At 61.0% G+C, this 16,198-nt stretch overlaps 2 protein-coding genes across 4 annotated transcripts; one reads left to right on the top strand and one right to left on the bottom strand.

Annotated features, from left to right (window-relative positions):
* Positions 1-59: 59 nt before the first annotated feature.
* Positions 60-7,273, top strand: RNF214 (ring finger protein 214). Of its 2 annotated transcripts, none has more exons than XM_053963536.1 (15): positions 60-154; positions 283-484; positions 1,107-1,166; positions 1,360-1,500; positions 1,754-1,893; positions 2,430-2,498; positions 3,291-3,387; positions 3,592-3,680; positions 4,080-4,182; positions 4,389-4,487; positions 4,731-5,107; positions 5,518-5,653; positions 5,873-5,980; positions 6,289-6,384; positions 7,018-7,273. In XM_053963536.1, the coding sequence occupies exons 1-15, from the start codon at positions 75-77 to the stop codon at positions 7,081-7,083; spliced, it is 1,863 nt and encodes a 620-aa protein (XP_053819511.1). In that variant the 5' UTR covers positions 60-74; the 3' UTR covers positions 7,084-7,273. The 2 variants fall into 2 exon arrangements, with proteins under 2 accessions (XP_053819511.1, XP_053819512.1); XM_053963537.1 differs by having other exon boundaries at positions 4,092-4,182.
* A 233-nt stretch (positions 7,274-7,506) lies between these two features.
* BACE1 (beta-secretase 1) lies at positions 7,507-15,897 on the bottom strand. 2 transcript variants are annotated; one of them, XM_053963539.1, is made up of 10 exons: positions 15,610-15,897; positions 12,036-12,124; positions 11,661-11,877; positions 11,337-11,474; positions 11,116-11,250; positions 10,890-10,991; positions 10,599-10,748; positions 10,298-10,469; positions 9,946-10,220; positions 7,507-8,950 (listed from the first exon to the last, which is right to left on the bottom strand). In XM_053963539.1, the coding sequence occupies exons 1-9, from the start codon at positions 15,853-15,855 to the stop codon at positions 9,979-9,981; spliced, it is 1,491 nt and encodes a 496-aa protein (XP_053819514.1). In that variant the 5' UTR covers positions 15,856-15,897; the 3' UTR covers positions 7,507-8,950; positions 9,946-9,978. The 2 variants fall into 2 exon arrangements, with proteins under 2 accessions (XP_053819514.1, XP_053819513.1); XM_053963538.1 differs by having other exon boundaries at positions 7,507-10,220.
* Between the last annotated feature and the right edge of the window lie 301 nt (positions 15,898-16,198).

Below are 16,198 nucleotides of genomic sequence, written 5' to 3' on the forward strand. Positions count from 1 at the left end.
CTCCGCCCGGTGCCGCTCGGTGCCCCCCCCCCGGTGCCGCTCCGCCGGCCCGGCCCGGCCCCGCAGCCGCTCCCATGGCGCTGGAACAGGCGCAGGTCGACGGCCCCGACCCGCCGCGCCTCTGCGAGCCCGGGCCCGCCGCTCCGCCCGGCAGGTAAGGGGGGGGGCCCGGCGGGGCGGCAGCGGCACCGGGATGGGGCGGGGATGGAGCGGGGATGGAGCGGGGATGGGGCCGGGGTGCGGCCGCGGCGCAGCGCTGAGCGATGTCCCCGTTCCGCGCAGCGGGAGCCCGCTCTCCGCCCCGGAGAGCCCCAGCGAGCCCGGGCCCGGCGGGGACGCGGAGCCCGCGGCCGGCCCCGGCCCCGGCGGCGATGCGGAGCCCGGGGCCGGCGGCGCGGAGGCCGCGGGGCAGAGCGGAGCGGCGGCCGAGGAGCCCGACGAGGAGGCGGCCCCGGGCAGGCCGTCGCAGAACATCGCGGTGCAGGTGGGTGCAGCTCCCCCGGGGTTTGTGCTGTGCGGGGCCAGGGCCCGGGAAGGCTCCTGTGGAACCTGGAGGACAAAGAACTGAGTGAGCCGTGACTGAAGGGTAAAACACATCTGTACTCGCAGCTTTACAGCCGCTGCTGTGTGCCCGGTCCTCCGCTTGAATTTTAATTAATGTTTAATTAAAACTCGACCCTGGTGAGGCCACACCTGGAGTGCTGTGTTCAGGTCTGGGCTCCTCAGTACAAGAAGGACAAAGAGCTACTGAAGAGGGGTGCAGCAGCAGAGACTGTGAAGATGATGAGGGGTTTGGAGCATCTCTCTTAAAAGGAGAGGCTGCAGGTGTTGGGCCTGGTTGGTCTAGATAAGACTGAGAGGGGATGCCATTAATGCATATAAATATCTTCAAAGGGTGTCAGAGGATGGTGCCAGCTTCTTTTTGTTGGTGCCCAGCTATAGGATGAGGAACAATGGCCATAAACTAAGATGATAAGTTTCATCTCAATATGACAGAGAACAACTTTCCGTGGAGGGTGGCAGAGCACTGGAACAGGTCCCCAGGGAGGGCCTGGAGTCCCTCTGTGGTCACTGCAGGGGCTGATCTCAATCACCTCCCTTCACAGACTGACTTCAAGGCGGCTGATGCGGATGTGAACACGGACCAGGACATCGAGAAGAACCTGGTGGGTATCGAAGCCCTGCGCTCAGGCTCTGCCTGAGCAGGCAAAGCAGCTGGAGATGTTCTTCCCACTTTTCTCCTGTTACAATACAGTCATAGAATCATTATGGTTGGAAAAGAGCTCCAAGACCATCGAATGTCAGCCTTTAAGTCCTTAGGCTGTCCTTGTTACAGGGGAGTTTTGCTCTCCACTGCAGGACAAGATGATGTCCGAGCGGGCCTTGCTGAAGGAGCGCTACCAGGAGGTGTTGGACAAACAGAGGCAGGTGGAGAATCAGCTGCAGGTGCAGCTTAAGCAGCTCCAGCAGCGAAGGGAAGAGGAGATGAAAAACCACCAGGTATTTGTTTTTGTTTAACCTGCCCTGTAATTAATTTTAAAATCTTTATGAAGGGGCAGGAGAACCTGCAGTCCAGAGCATCAGTTTCCTGAGTTTCCTCATAATAACCAATTCATATTTTGGCTGGATCTGCTAAAAAGAGTTTGCTGTGTAATCTCATTAATCAAGTAATTAAAAAAAAAAAAGTATTTTAAATCAAAACCACTACTTGGTAATTTTTCTCTGTATCTGTGTGGTGCTTCTTTTACTCCAGGAGATCCTGAAAGCCATTCAGGATGTTACGATTAAGCGAGAAGAGACTAAGAAAAAGATGGAGAAAGAAAAGAAAGAATTCCTGCAGAAAGAGCAGGATCTCAAAGCTGAAATTGAGAAACTCTGTGAGAAAGGCAGAAGGTATTTGTACAGGAAAGAAAGTGTTTGTTTTTGGGGAAGAAGACCTTGCTTAACCATGATATAAACCTGATGGAGAAAAGAGCTTTAAACTTTTAGGAAGCAGCAAGTATTTAGGTCAGACCTGTATATGGATGAATTCAGGATAGGCCCTATATTTGGACTGGCATTTTTATGGAGCCGTTCTGTCATGTCATAGAGGTCTGGTTTTTATTCTGAGGGCTCAGCGGTGTTTTTGGGTAAAACTCCTGCAGTGATGGCTCCAAGTGCTCAGCCCTTTTCCCCCAAGTGACCATGGCAGAGCACGTGCTGGGGGAGCAGCACAGCTGCCTGCTGCGAGCCCAGTTCTGTGCCACAGCCTTTGTGCAGTGTCATGAGGCAGCAGGATTTGTGCTCCGGGGGCTGTTGGTGCCTGTTTTCCCACGCACATTGCAGGGAGCCATCCCCAGCCCGTGGTGTGGGGTTGTGCCCGGGGATGTTTGAATGTGGGCCCTGCTCCCTTGGGATTCCAGCTGTGCTGTGCCTTTTCTCCCCTGCAGGTTGCTGAAGGAGCAGGAGGAGAAGGAGAACAAGATTGCCTCTCTGATCGCAGAGCAGTCTGATGAGAAGTAAGGCTCTTGTCCCTCACCTGATAGTGCTGCCCAGAGCACTGTTCCTTCCTCTCAATCTGCCTCACGGTGAATCCGATGCTCTTGGTGGGGACAGAGCAGAGACAATGATGCAGCAGTGCTGGCCAGTTACGTGCCCTAGAGGTTTTATCTCCTCTTTCAGCATCAGGGCTCTGGATTAAATCTTCTTTGATCCCAGTCACAAGCAGACTCCTGGATACTTGTGACATAAAGATCCCATAAGATTAGAGTTTGTGCTTGGTGGATTGACTCAGTAGCTTGTAACTGCTACTTCTGGTTGAATTTCAACTCCCCAGAATTAGGGCAGACTGATTTCCCTGTCTGTTCCCCACAGCTGTCCAGCTACACCAAACTCTGGCACGCTGGGGTATTTAAAACTGGGCAGGGATGCTCCAGGTGTTCCCAAAGCACAGGTGGAAATGCCCAGCTTTAAACTTCTCCAGGAGCCCAACAGCACAGCTGCTTGGGCTGATTCCTGGTTCAGATCTTCCCTGGGATTGGACTGAATTTTGCCGAGGGGAATTCCTCTCGTTTGGCCCAGCGTCTTTGCACACTGCTTGTTAGTGTACTCTGGAACAGCTCACTGCTGGGACAGTGACTCACCCAGCCCAGGGAGCTGGGGCTGCTGTCATGGGCTGGACACTGCTGATCTTCCATGTTCCAGCCTATCCAGAGCTCCTGGGATCCATCCTTTGGGGCCATTCTGGTGCCTGAGCCTGAGGGGACTCCTTCTGTTCTGTTCTGTTCTGTTCTGTTCTGTTCTGTGTGCAGGCAGCTGTGGGAGATGGAGCTGGACAAGCTGAAGAACCAGCACAATGAAATCAACAGGAACATTCTTGAGGAGACAGAGCGGGCCTGGAAAGCAGAGGTGAGCAGGTGACTTCTGCCCTGCAGAGTGGTTGGTTTCAGATTCCAGCTGGTTAAAGGGCAGTTCTGTGAAATTAGGAGCAAGGCCAAGAACCACTCTGTGGGATAAGAGGAAAGATGAACACGTGTCAGTGCAGGGAGCAGTGCCCAGTGCCTGGTCTGGCAGCAAGAAACGGGAGTACAAAAACTGAGCCTCTCTCCATAGATCCTGTCCCTGGAGAGCCGGAAGGAGCTGCTGGTGTTGAAACTAGAAGAAGCAGAAAAAGAAGCAGAGCTACACCTCACCTACCTCAAGTAAGTCTGTGTCGTGTCAGAAGTGACAGGAGGGGTCACTCAGGTGTCCCCTTGTCCCATCTCCTCTTCCTCTGCTTACGTTGGAGGTTGGACTGGAATAGTTCAGGATTTCCTGTGGTTTTCTTACTGGATCAGTGTGATTATTCAATAATGTCCCACAGCAAGGGTACATGGGGCTGTGCTTATCCCCTGTCACTGTTCATCTGTCAGGCTCAGTCAGTGCTGTTGGCTGTGGTGTCCCTGTGTGTCCCCCAGGTCAGTCCCTCTCCCCTGTGGGGTGCCTCACCTGGGGGTGAGCCCTTCCCACCCTGCTGGAGGAGGGGAAGCCAGGAGGGTTTGGGGGTTGCCTGTTCCCACTTTGCTGCCAGTGAGAGCACAGTTGCAAGTGGGAAAGTTCAGCTGTGCTTGCAGGTCTGCGCCACCCACGCTGGAGACCATGAGGCCAAAGCAGGAGTGGGAGATGAGGCTGAACAGGATACGTATGACCAAGCAAAGCGTCCGAGTAAGTTCCTGCTGACCTCTCCCAGCCTAGCAGTGGGCAGTTCCTCACACACACAGTGCACAGCTCTTCACATACACTGTGTTTCTCCCTTCAGCTCCTCTCCATTCTTCTATGGAGCCACTTCAGGGCCTGCCACCCCCTGGCTTAGAATGCCCCAAACTTGCTCAGGTTTGATAAATGTGCCCGTTTTCTTCCCTCCCTGCTAGGATCAGTTCAACGACCACATCCAGATGGTGAGGAATGGCACGAAGCTGAGCAGCCTCCCCCAGATCCCGACGCCGACGCTGCCTCCTCCGCCTTCGGAAGTGAGTGCCTCTCCAGCCCCACAGCATTCCTGCTGCCAGGCCCTGGCACAGCCTGCCTGCTGCTCTGCATGTGTGGGGTGGCCCATTCCCTGTCTGGGCTTACCAGAGAGGAGGGGAAGGGTGTCCTTTTCCAGCTGCCAGTGCCTGCAGTTCCCACCTCGCTGCCTGGAGGAGAGGGCACTCTGCTTCCAGGTGGTCTTACTCTAACCAGCCTTTCCCTCTTGCCCTGTTTTTCTTTCTCAGACAGATTTCATGCTGACGGCATTCCAGCCCAACCCATCCCTGGCTCCCCGGCTCCCCTTCCCCATCGGGCCCGTCCCCGTGCCCATGGTGATGCCGAGCGCCGATCCCCGGGCGCTCTCCTTCCCTCTGCTGAACCCCGCCATGTCCAGGCCCAACCAGCCCTCCCCACCCCTGCCCGCTTCCCAAGGAAGGAGCAGCCCGGTGGTGGCGTCGCTGATGGGCACGCACAGCCCCCACATGCCCCCCGCTGCCCCCATCCCTCCTCCGCCCGGCCTGGGCGGGGTGAGCGCCGCTCCCGAGTTCCACAGGCCCCAGCCGGCCGACAAGCTGGAGAAGCTGCTGGAGAAGCTGCTGACTCGGTTTCCACAGTGCAACAAGTAAGGGTCCGGTGGTGGTTTTCGGGAGGGCAGGGGCTCCTTGTGGGTGGAATGGGAGCTGGGATCAGCTGGGATCAGTGGAATGGGGAAGGGGGGTTCCTGGTGTGAGGCGGGGTCTGCGGGAAGCGAGGCAGGCAGAGGTGGTGGTCTCCATCAGGTTTGCTGGGGATGGGGATTGCTGGGAGCTTTGCAGGACAGCAGGGATACCTGGGCACAGCCAGGAGCCCCCCAGCCTGTCTCTGGGGGTTCCCTGCTTTTTCCCCAGTGTTTCGGGGAGAGAAGCTCCTCAGCACGTGGCTCACCTCACTTGGAGGGTGGAGGGGAAGCACACGGTTTCCCCCAGGCAGCGCTGGCCGAGGGATCCCAGTCTGTGAGGACCAGGAGCTCTCAGCAGGCTGCTGTCCACGCAGGGCCCAGCTGACCAACATCCTGCAGCAGATCAAGACTGCCCGGAGGACCATGGCCGGCCTGACCATGGAGGAGCTGAACCAGCTGGTGGCAGCCAAGCTGGCGGAGCAGCAGGAGCGGGCAGCGGCCGGCGCTCAGGTGGGACAGCCTGGGGGCTGCTGGAAGGGGGGCCTGGGGAGCAGGGAGGGCTGCCTCTGCTCCCTGGTTCCCCACAGAGCCTGGGCTGCACGTCAGGGCTGTCCCCTGGGCTCCCTGTCCTGCTGACTGCAGCGTAACCAGGGAACAGTTTTCCCTGGGGTGACTCCTCTGTCCTTTCCTCCCGGGCTGTTCTGATGTGCCTCCTCTGCCTTGCTGCAGCCTCTGGGCCGGATCAGGGCCCCCATGTTCTCTGCTCCCCTGCCTCAGATCAGCACACCCATGTTCCTGCCCCCGGCCCAGGTCGCTTTCCCGGGAGCAGCGTCACACGTAAGGCTGCTTGGCTTCCCTGGGGGGCAGGGAGGGGGGAGCCTGCCGGGATGTCCTGAAGGGATGAGCCCCTGGAGCTGGGAGCTCTCCTCACGCAGCTGCCTGGGCTGCTGAGGTGAAGGGGACTGGGGGCACAGATCCTTTGGGTTTCACCCTGGAACAGAGGGACACGAGACATGGTGGTGGCTCTCGGGGTGTGATGGCTGTGGGCAGAGGGGACTGTGGCCTCGGGCTGCAGCTGAATCCGTGATCAGAGCTGTGTCTGACTTCCCTGCCTGCTCCTTTCTTGTCCTCACTGCCCATCTCAGACCCCAGCTGCCTGTAAGCTGTGTCTGATGTGCCAGAAGCTCGTGCAGCCCGGTGACCTTCACCCCATGGCCTGCTCACATGTGCTGCACAAGGAGGTGAGTGTGTTCTGCTGCTCAGGGCCTCCTCCTGGTCCTTCCAGGTGACCTTTCCCGAGTCCTTGTTGTCCTGACACCTTGCCAGCAGAAGGGTACGATCAATAAACAGCTTCCCTGCATCCTGTCATCCCATCCTTTCTGTACTCTTGGCTGGGCCACCCTGCATGGCCAGTGGGTGGTGGCTTTAGGAACAGGCTGCCCTTGTGTCCCTGAGCCTGTGCTGTGTCTGTGAGGGTTGGATGCTGGAGCAAGACAGTCTGGAAGGATCTGGAACACAGGGTGAGGCGAGAGCTGCCACTGCTGCCCAGGTGTCTGGGCTGGGGATGCCAGACAGGAGCTCTTGGGAGGAGGAGGAGACATTCCTATCCCATGGGTCTGGCAGTGGCCCACCTGTGTGGGCAACCCCCCATCCCAACAGCTCTGGGGCCTCCAGCAGTGCCCCTCAAGGAAATGGAAACTCATGTTGAGGAGGGCCTGATGGCCCTGCAAGGGTGACAAGGGCTCCTTCCTCACGGGGACCTTGTGATGGAGGCTGCAAGGAGCAGAGGAAAACACCCCTGAAGCGAGTGCTGTGAACAATGATGGCACCTTCGGGTTGGGCCAGTGGCTCTTGACTAATTCTCTCTCTTCCAGTGCATCAAATTCTGGGCACAAACCAACACAAATGATACTTGCCCCTTCTGCCCAAGCCTCAAATGACGGCTGCTGGGACAACGTGGGCCCCTGGGAGGAGTTGCTGTGAATAGACAGGATCAGTTCTAAGATTTCTACAGTTCTATATTTATACGATCATGTATACACATGTACATTTTTATTATATAGGTAATGTGTGTATAGAAAGTCTGTAAACATACAAATTCATAAATAAAGTGTGTATATTATGCAGTGATTTGCTGCAGCTCCTCATTTCCTAGTCCGCAGCCTTGCTGGCTTCTTCCAAATGAGGGTCAGTGTTCCCTGCTTGCTGGGAACTGCCTCAGCCACCTCTTCCCACTTGGATCCCATCAGCTCCTTTCCTAGGGCCATTCCTCACGACCTGGTGCCTCACCACCCCCACATCCCTGCCAGTCATCACCTGTTTTTTCCCCCCTCTTGCCAGCGAACAAGTTGCAGATGAAGAGCCAATTTTTTGTGGTCATTTATTTTTAATGTCATAATAATTTACCGTGTTAACATTCATTGTTCTTACATAGACACTGGGTTACAGAGTACTGGAGCCTCCAGCGACAGCCCACGGTCCCATCCCGTCCTGTCCCCTCCCCTGCTGTCACCGGGCCCCGGGGAGGGAGCGGACGGACGCGGCTGCGCTGCAGCTCAGGGTAAACCAACCTGTCAGCATTCCTGCGCTCCCCTCTCCTGTACTTCCCCCCCAAAAGCGCGGGCTGACACGCCAGCCCTTTCTCCATGGATTCCGGTGGGATTGCGAGGCGCTCAGCACCACTGAAAATCTTGCAATGACTCTCTAAAAATTCCCCCCACCTTTTCCTGGCGGTCTGCGGCAGGAATTGGGCACTGCTGGCGGCCCCTGTGCCCCGGAGGGCAGGGGAGCCCCCCGGGCGCCGAGCCCGCCGCAGGCCGGCTCCTCCGACGCGCACGCTCGCGGCGTGTTTTAAGGCAGTGGTCCACAACAGAGTCTCTGGGGTCCTGGGGGTCCTGGGCAGGCACGAGGGTGGGGGGAGAACGTTGCCCTCTTGCAGGGAGTGGCTGGAAGGGGTTTGGAGCGAGGCTGGGGCCGGGGGGCTCCGTGTGAGCGCAGTGGGGGTCAGCAAGGGCAGCGTGGGGGCTGTTGTGGCAGTGCCCCATGCCAGGGCTGGCTGGTCTCCTACTCTGCCTGTGCTTCCTGGCTCCCTCGCTGCCTTCCCAGAGAATCCTGGCTGCAGGATTTAGTTTAACAAGCTCGGTGATTGCTGTGGGTCCTCAGTCTGTCCCTGCCTGACCCGGTGGCTCCGCGGGGCAGCCGCCAGCTCGTCCCTGGCACTGCAGGTATCCCCTCTTTGTTCATGGAGGAGTGATGCCTTTCAGTTGTGGAATCTCCGTGTCTGAGCTCTTTCCTACCCAGGCTGGAGGCAGAGAAGCTAGGGAATACAGCACTACCACTGCCTGCAAGGTCACGGGTGTCTGCTCTGGGGAAGGGACGGTGATCCTGCAGCACGGGGAGGAGGGGCTGTCCTCACACACTGGAAAATCCTCTCTGAGGACAGAGGTGCCTTCTGTGCTCAGCGTCCTTTGGGCTTGCTCTGCGTGCTCCAGCCCTGCACCCCCTCCTCAAGCCAGCTGGGACCCCCTCACCATCCCGTGCCCCCACCACACACGCGGCTGCGGCGTGAGCCCTGGCCCAGCGTGGTGCCCACAGTGGCCGAGCGCTGAGCAGAAGGCCAAAAAGATTTAAAAAAATCTCCAAAACGAAACAGGACCGACCCCTAATGTTGGAACAGTGGCTTTCAGGGCTACAATTAAAAATAGAGATATATGCATATACTGTACAGGTGAGAGGCAGCCGTGCTCTGTACACGTGGGACCGGCTCTGTACACGCTCTCAACGCGCAGCTGCGCTACCAGTGACACGCTTTGTAAAAAAAAAAAAAATAAAAATAAATACAACCATGTGTTTAAAAAACAATAAATGCTGCAGTTCCCGCAGCTGCCGCCTGTCCCTGGGATGCCAGGGTGTCTCACAGCCAGGCCTGGACGTGTGGAGTGAGCAGGGAGGAGCTGCTGTGCCGTGGGATGCGCCGGCGGTGAGGTGGGGGGGCTGCAGGGGGGGCCCAGGCTCCCCTATGGCTTTCGAAGGGCTGGGTGGGCTGGGGAGCAGCCGGTGCCAGGGCTGGGAACTTCACACCTGGCACTGGCTTCTGCATGGCAGCCACTGCTGATGCTGGAAGTGAGCGCAGGGAGTTTCCCACCCCCATGTGATGGGTGTGGGAGAGGATGGGTGCCTGCTCCTGCCTGTCCCGGGAGGGTGCAGGGAGTCCAGGGGCTGGCAGAAGTGGCAGCACGGCTCGGGAAGGCAGGAAAATGCAGGGGAAATGTGAGAGCGAGCAGTGTAGGGGCAGCAGGGTAGGAGGGAAAGCCCTGTCTGGGCAGCCCAGGCTGGCCCTGCAGGGCGGTCTCTGAAAAGCCCAAGGCTGGACAGCTCCAGGATGATCCCCAGAGTCTGGCTCAGTGCAGGGAGGCACTGCTGCAGCACAGCTCCCTGCAAGAGAGCCTGGGCTGGCAGCTTCCCGCCAGGGAGAGCTGGAAAGGGATGCACAGGGATGGAGGGGGACAGGCAGGGGACGGCTCATCAGCGTCACTCCATCAAGCCAGGCAAGGCTGGGTGGGAGAGCTCGGTCCTGTCCTGGCTCTGGAGCAGAGAAGCTGCCCTCAGCTCCCAGGATGGGCTTGCTGAGCCCTCCCACTGCCCGGCTGCCACGCTCCTGCTGCAGGTCCCAGACGAATGGAGCCCGGGCCTGGGGCTCCCCTGGCTGCTGGCCCTGACGACACCGAGTCCCCAGGCCCCGGGCACGGGGCCCGAGCTCCCCACACAGCCCCCGGAGCAAGGCCCCTGCCCTGCTGCCTCACCTGCGGCCCCGGGGCTGCGCCCGCGCTCTGCCATCACTTCAGCAAGGAGATGTCGTCGGCGAAGTCGTCGTGGTCCCGCCGCAGGCAGCGGAAGCAGCGCCACTGGAACACCATGAGGCACAGGGGCAGCATGAAGAGGGCGCAGATGGCCGCCATGACGTAGGCGATGGTCATCAGGGTGGACTCGTCCGTCTGCGGGATGTTGTAGCCGCAGTCCTCCATGTTGGAGTGCAGGTGGGGCCCGTCCACGGCGGCCGTCCGGAACTCGTCGTGCACTGTGCGAGGGGGAGGCAGGGTCTGGTCTCTGCACGCCCGCGTCCCCTCCAGCCCCCTCCCCGCGGGCCCAGCTCACCGTGGCAGGCGCTGACGGCGAAGCCGATGCGCTTGCGGGCGCGGTCGAACACCACGTAGAAACCCTCCATGATCACGGCGCCCATGACGGTGCCGGTGGAGGACTGGGAGATGGCGAACTTGTAGCAGTCGTCCTGAGAGGTGGCCACGTCCTCCACCGGGCGCAGGTATTGCTGCAGGGGGAGAGGAGCAGTCAGGGAAGGGGGCACGGGAGGCAGCTGTGTCCACCCGGCGCGGTCCTGCCGGCGCTGCCCTCTCCAGCCCACGCTCCCTGGGCAGGGTCTGGCCAGGCCAGCACTCACCTGGGGCAGGATGGTGATCCGGAAGGACTGGTTGGTGGCCTCCCCCATCAGGTAGAGGGACAGGACCGGGAAGATGTGCCAGGGGGTGGTGCCGACCTGCCAGCAAACCAGCTGCTCCCCCAGCCAGAAGCCATCTGGGAACTTCTCCGTCTACCAGAGGGAAAGGGAAGGTGAGCGGGGCCAAGCTGGGCAGGCAGCAGAGATGCCAGGCTGGTGAGGGGCAGCCACACTGCCCACAGCCCTGCCCTGGCCCTGGGCTGTGCCCGCGGGGAAGGGATGGGATCCACTGACCGAAGATGCTGTTTTGATGGATTTCACCGCAGCCTCAAACACCTTCTTTGGTAGCCTGAGGTTGGTGGTCCCACTGTCCACAATGCTCTTGTCGTAGTTGTACTGGGGGGCAGAAGAGGAGGAGTGACCCAGGTGCAGGACCCCAGCCCACTCCCCTCCCAGCCTCCTCTGACCAATGCTGGGTGCCTGCAGTGCCCGTGGGACAGGTCCACCACTGCCTGCTCACCTCTTTGCAGTCCATGTTCAGGTCCTGCCCGTTGACCTCCAGCTTGACGATGATGACCTCGTAGTACCACTCCTTGCGGATGGGGGTGTACCAGATGTCACCCACGTACAGCGAGCGGTCGATGCCACCGATGATCTGCAGAGGGGACAGAACAGCGCTGCCACCACGCGCTGGCAGCGCCACAAAGGAAGCCCCCAGCCAGCCACCTGTGGTGCCCTCACCATGCTGCCTCCCACCGAGGCCACGGCCTCTGTCTCGTTGGGAGAGAAGCCTGTCCCACACAGCTGCAGGGAGAAGATGTTGGGCACCCGTGTCTGCTTCACCAGGGAGTCAAAGAAGGGCTCCAGGCTGTCGTCGGGCTGGTGGGAGGAGAAAGCAGAGGCAGGACAGGGATGTGTCAGTGCTGTCCCTTCTCCAGGAGCTCTCTGCACCCAGGGGAGTTCCCCTCGCCAGCACTGCTGTGCCGCCAGGGACAAACAGGGACAAGGAAAAAGGCAACTGAAGCGTTCTGGTGCTGACACCCAGGACTGTCAGCCAGGGCTCACCCGGGCAATCTCGGCGTACGCCAGTCCCAGGATCCCTTCCCAGTTGGAGCCGTTGATGAAGAATTTGTCCGACTCCGTGATGGCAGCGATGTTGGCTCTGACAGTGACGTTGGGGCCGTGGGGGATGGTGACAAGGTCGGTGCCCAGCTCCCCTTCCCACTTGCCCTGGGTGTAGGGCACGTACACTCCCTTCCGCAGGTCGCGGTAGGTGCTGGACCTGCAACGGCGGCAAAGGGACGAGTCAGACCAGCAGGGTTTTTGTGCATCCAGGCATTCCAGAGGCCAGGTCGTACCTGGCAGGGTCTGGCCAGACCTCCAGCCAGGAGAAGCAGTGTGCCTGAGAGGCTGTGCTCTGTGTCCCCCCAGAATACTCACAGCTGCCGCTGGTAGTATCTCCGGAGGAAGGGGTGTGGTGCAGCTCCCACAGCGAAGTTACTGCTCCCTGTGTCCACCAGGATATTCAGCTGGAGAAGGAAGAAAGACAGGAAGGCTTGTGAGTGCAGTGGGACCCTCTTTTGTTGTGCCCAGAGAGAAGAGAAGGAGGTGGTGGAGCAGGAGGCAGCGATATCAGGGAGTTGGACAAAGAGCAAACACCATCCAGCACTGTGCAAACAGACCTGAGCTCCTCGCTCAGCATGGCCCGGCCTCAGCCCCCACATCCACAGGCAGGATTTGGGAAGCACTTGGCAGGTGTCTTGGGGCCGGAGAGCAGCAGCAGCAACTCAGGGTGCACAGGCTCCCCTTGGCAGGAAAGCAGATTTGCTGGCACAGCCGGTGGGAAGGATCGCTGGTGGGCAGCTCCTGTGGGGCCCTGTGCCCGCTAATCGCCACCCATATGCCGAGCCCTGCTCCTGATTCATTCCTGCCTGGGCAGGATTACCACGTTTGGCAAACATCCCACTGGCAGGGCCGGGAGTGGGCCAGGCTGATCCTGCCCTCAGCTGACCCGTGCCTGCGGCCCCGGCGAGGAGAGGGGTGGGATGGCCGGGTGGGATTGCCAAGGTGCATAGCCCTGGTGGGATTGCTGGGTGGGATTGCTGGGTGGGACTCCCGGGGTGCATAGCCCTGGTGGGATTGCTGGGTGGGATGGCCAGGTGGGATTGCCGGGGTGCATAGCCCTGGTGGGATTGCTGGGTGGGATTGCCAGGGTGCATAGCCCTGGTGGGATTGCTGGGTGGGACTCCCGGGGTGCATAGCCCTGGTGGGATTGCTGGGTGGGATTGCTGGGGTGCATAGCCCTGGTGGGATTGCTGGAGTGGGAGCGGGGCTGTCCGAGCCTCCTGGCTGTGCTGGGCAGCAGAGCTCAGGGTAAGCCCTGGCCCCAGACCCAGGAGCTGCTTCACAGCACCACCCCGGGCAGCAGCACCAGGGCTTTGGCCCCTAATCTGTGGAGTCAGAGGGAGAGGAAGGAGGTTAATGCGCTTGTGTTAATCGCAGCAGCACCGGCTGCAGCTGCCGAGTGCTCTCCCTGACAGGGGCAGGCATGTCCTGAGCGCCCCAGCTCCTTCTCCCTGCCAAGGGGAACGTTTCAGGCCGTGGGTAAAGATCAGAGCAGCACGCTCACCCCCCCAGTACCCACCCTGGGCGGGTGCCAACTCAGCACCCACCACACAGCCTGGCAACGTGGCACCTGCGCCGTTCCCAGGGCTGCTCCTGGTTCTGTGCCATTAGGGGCCACCTGCTCCACACAGCTCATCTGCAATCCCCAGGGCACCCAGAAGAGACTGGTTTCCCTGGAGAAGGACCTGCTGAGCTGACGCTGCAGGGAGAGGAGGCAGGGAGGGCTTTAACTCTCGCAGGCTCCATCCTGCTGAAGGGGTCATGCACAAGACCCACGTGGAGAGGACCCAGATCCTTGAGACTCAGCCCAGCCATCCATTCAGGCCAGGACATGGCACGTGAACTGGGGAGGCCAAGACATGTGTGGCAGGGACACTGCCTGAAGCCTGTCCCTGGAAGTGACAGCCCCTCCAGGCACCTCAGCAGCAGCACTGGCTCTGTGCCACGCGTGTCCCTAGAGCTGTGTGCTGCTCATGGGGCACCAAGCCTGTGCCACCTGTCCCAAAACACCGGCTCCTGCTGCTCAGCTCACCCCTCTCCCCTGTGTGTTTACGAATCAGCCCGTTCTGGGGAGCCAGGGAAACCAACATGCTGGGACACATGGAATGTGTGAGCAATCAGCTGCTGACGGTGACTTGGCAGCGCAGCACGGCTCAGAACCAAAATCAAAGCACAAGGGGATACAGAAACTTCCTTGTCAGCATCGGGAAGGTGAAAGGAAAGGTGAGGAGATGGATCACCATCTCCCTGCTGCGTGTGAGCCTTTGGGAAGGATGCACGCACCCCGGGGCAAACACGCTCCCAATTTCCTGCAGAGGCACAGCCAAACTCTTTCATACGAATCCTCTCATTGCACTGCAATGCCTGGAGGGATTTTGCTGCACACACACACACAGAGGCACCACGTTTGCATTTGGAAGCAGTCCAAGGCTGGAAGATGCTGCCCAAAAGGGTGACTGGCTCCGGAACGCGCGAGCGCCTGGAACAGGTGGTTCGCACGGAAATTATCTGGCAGCTGCGACACGTGGCAGGCAGGAGATGATGAAATCACATTTGAAACTAGATTTTAGAAATAATCTCCTCCCCTTTTTTTTTTTCCCCTAAACACACCCTGCCAGTCAATATATCCCAGGCACACAGGGACAACACAATAGTGCTCCCAGAGATGCAGTTTCCACGGCAGTGGTGTCATTCCTCCATCCACCTCTTGCTCCCATCGCTCTCTCCCACCACGCACACAGAGCACAGCCAGCTCGTGGGGGAAAGCCAGCCTTTATTTCAGTGCCTGTGTGGGTGCTGGCTGTCCTGGCAGCACCCAAAAAGTGGTGATGGCAGGCGTGATGGAATGTGGCCCTGTGCTTGGAGGAACCTGGAGCCTCGACCACGGAGCTGGAGCCCTGGGCCAGGCTTGTTGCTGGTGACAACGGGGATCAGGATGGGCGCAAGAGGATTTAGCAGTGGGAACCTCCCCGATCCCACCCATAAAACAGGGGAGGAGCTGCTTGCCCTGTGCTGTGTGACTGGCACCCGGCCCTCAGCATTCACCCTGTCCCCAAGCGCGCAGGCACGCGGTGCCACATGAGCTGGGCAGCATGTGAGGGATGCTGACAAAAAGATGGAGCAGGATCAGAGCCTGGTGACGCACCAACGCCTGCTCTGCCGGCTCTGAGGGCTCCCTTTCCATCCAGGCCATCCCCTTTTCCTGCACTTTGCCTCCCCACGCTGCCCCAACTCCTGCGCGGCGACAACCGTCAGGAGCTCCCCGGGAAAGCCGAGCTCCGGAGGATTTCTGGAGAATCCCCCCGGCCGGGAGCAGCACGCAGAGGCAGGCAGCAGCTGCTCCCGGGGCTGTGCTGGCAGGAACTGCCCGTGGGTTCCTCCGTGCCTGCATGTGCCCGCTCCAGGCGGGCACGGGGCTGCGCAGCCACATCCCACCCCCCTGCCGCCCACACCCCGCGCCAGCTCCAGCGGCATCCTTCGGCTCGGGAGCGGGGAGGGATGGCGGCAGGGAGGGAGGGATGGAGCGGGAAGGGAGGGATGGAGCGGGAAGGGAGGGATGGAGCGGGAAGGGAGGGATGGAGGCATGCAGCCTGGTTCGCCCGCACGTAGAGGCACACGCAGCACCGGACACCCCGCCCGGAGAGCCCGGGCAGCCCCGGGAGCGCTGGGGTCACCTTCGGCGGGGGCCTGCGGACAGTTTTAGGCGAAAGCCAGCAGGAAAAGCATCGCCGGAGCGATGAGAAGCAGGAACGCTGCCCGGGCCGCGCGGCGAGGGTGGCACCCGCAGCGCCTCTGCTCTGCGCCCCGCAGCCCCCGGGCGTGCGGGGAGTGCAGGCGATGAGGGAGATGCGGGGGATGCGAGAGATGCGGGGATGCCCTCCCACCTCACCTTCTGCGGGGGGCTGCCCACCGTCATCTCCACGTAGTACCCCTGCCCGGACTTGCCCCGCAGGTTGTCGATCATCTCCACGAAGCTGCCGGCGCTGTCGGGCTCGGTGTCCGGCGGCGCCCGGCGCTGCCGGAGCCCCGACGGCGGGGCCGCGCCGCCCCGCAGCGGCAGCCGGATGCGCGGCGGGGCCGGGAGGGCGCGCAGAACCCCCAGCCACAGCAGCAGCCAGGGCCAGGCGGGCGCCATGGCCGCGGGGAGCCCTCGGGGGACGCGGTCAGCGGGCCCGCAGCGCCCCGCGCCTCGGCGGGGCGGCCGCGCCGGGGCGGGCGGGCGGCGCGGCGGCGGCGGGCATGGCGGCGCGCACGGACCCGCCCCGGAAAGCCCGCCCGCCGGCGGAAGCGCGCACCGAGAGACCCGCCCCGGCCCTGCCCGCTGCCCCCCGGCCCTTTGGCGGTCCCCGTGCCCGTCCCCGTCGCGCTGCCCCGTCCCGCCGGGCCGGGCCGGGCCGGGCCGGGCCGGGATGTGCCGCGGGCGGCACCCACGCGTCGCCATGGCAACCGCAGCCCCCCCCGGCGGCCCCGCCGCGGTG

This window comes from Vidua chalybeata, chromosome 23 (assembly GCF_026979565.1).
Source record: "Vidua chalybeata isolate OUT-0048 chromosome 23, bVidCha1 merged haplotype, whole genome shotgun sequence".
In the NCBI taxonomy this organism is placed as follows: domain Eukaryota; kingdom Metazoa; phylum Chordata; class Aves; order Passeriformes; family Viduidae; genus Vidua; species Vidua chalybeata.

Coding starts and splice junctions, on each gene's coding strand:
- BACE1 (XM_053963539.1), bottom strand. CDS start 15,855: ATGGCGCCCGCCTGGCCCTGGCTGCTGCTGTGGCTGGGGGTTCTGCGC. Junction 11,878..12,035: donor AGATACTACCAGCGGCAGCT/GTGAGTATTCTG, acceptor CCGCCGTTGCAG/GTCCAGCACCTACCGCGACC. Junction 10,470..10,598: donor GGATCACCATCCTGCCCCAG/GTGAGTGCTGGC, acceptor CTCCCCCTGCAG/CAATACCTGCGCCCGGTGGA.
- RNF214 (XM_053963536.1), top strand. CDS start 75: ATGGCGCTGGAACAGGCGCAGGTCGACGGCCCCGACCCGCCGCGCCTC. Junction 155..282: donor CCCGCCGCTCCGCCCGGCAG/GTAAGGGGGGGG, acceptor CGTTCCGCGCAG/CGGGAGCCCGCTCTCCGCCC. Junction 4,488..4,730: donor TGCCTCCTCCGCCTTCGGAA/GTGAGTGCCTCT, acceptor TTTCTTTCTCAG/ACAGATTTCATGCTGACGGC.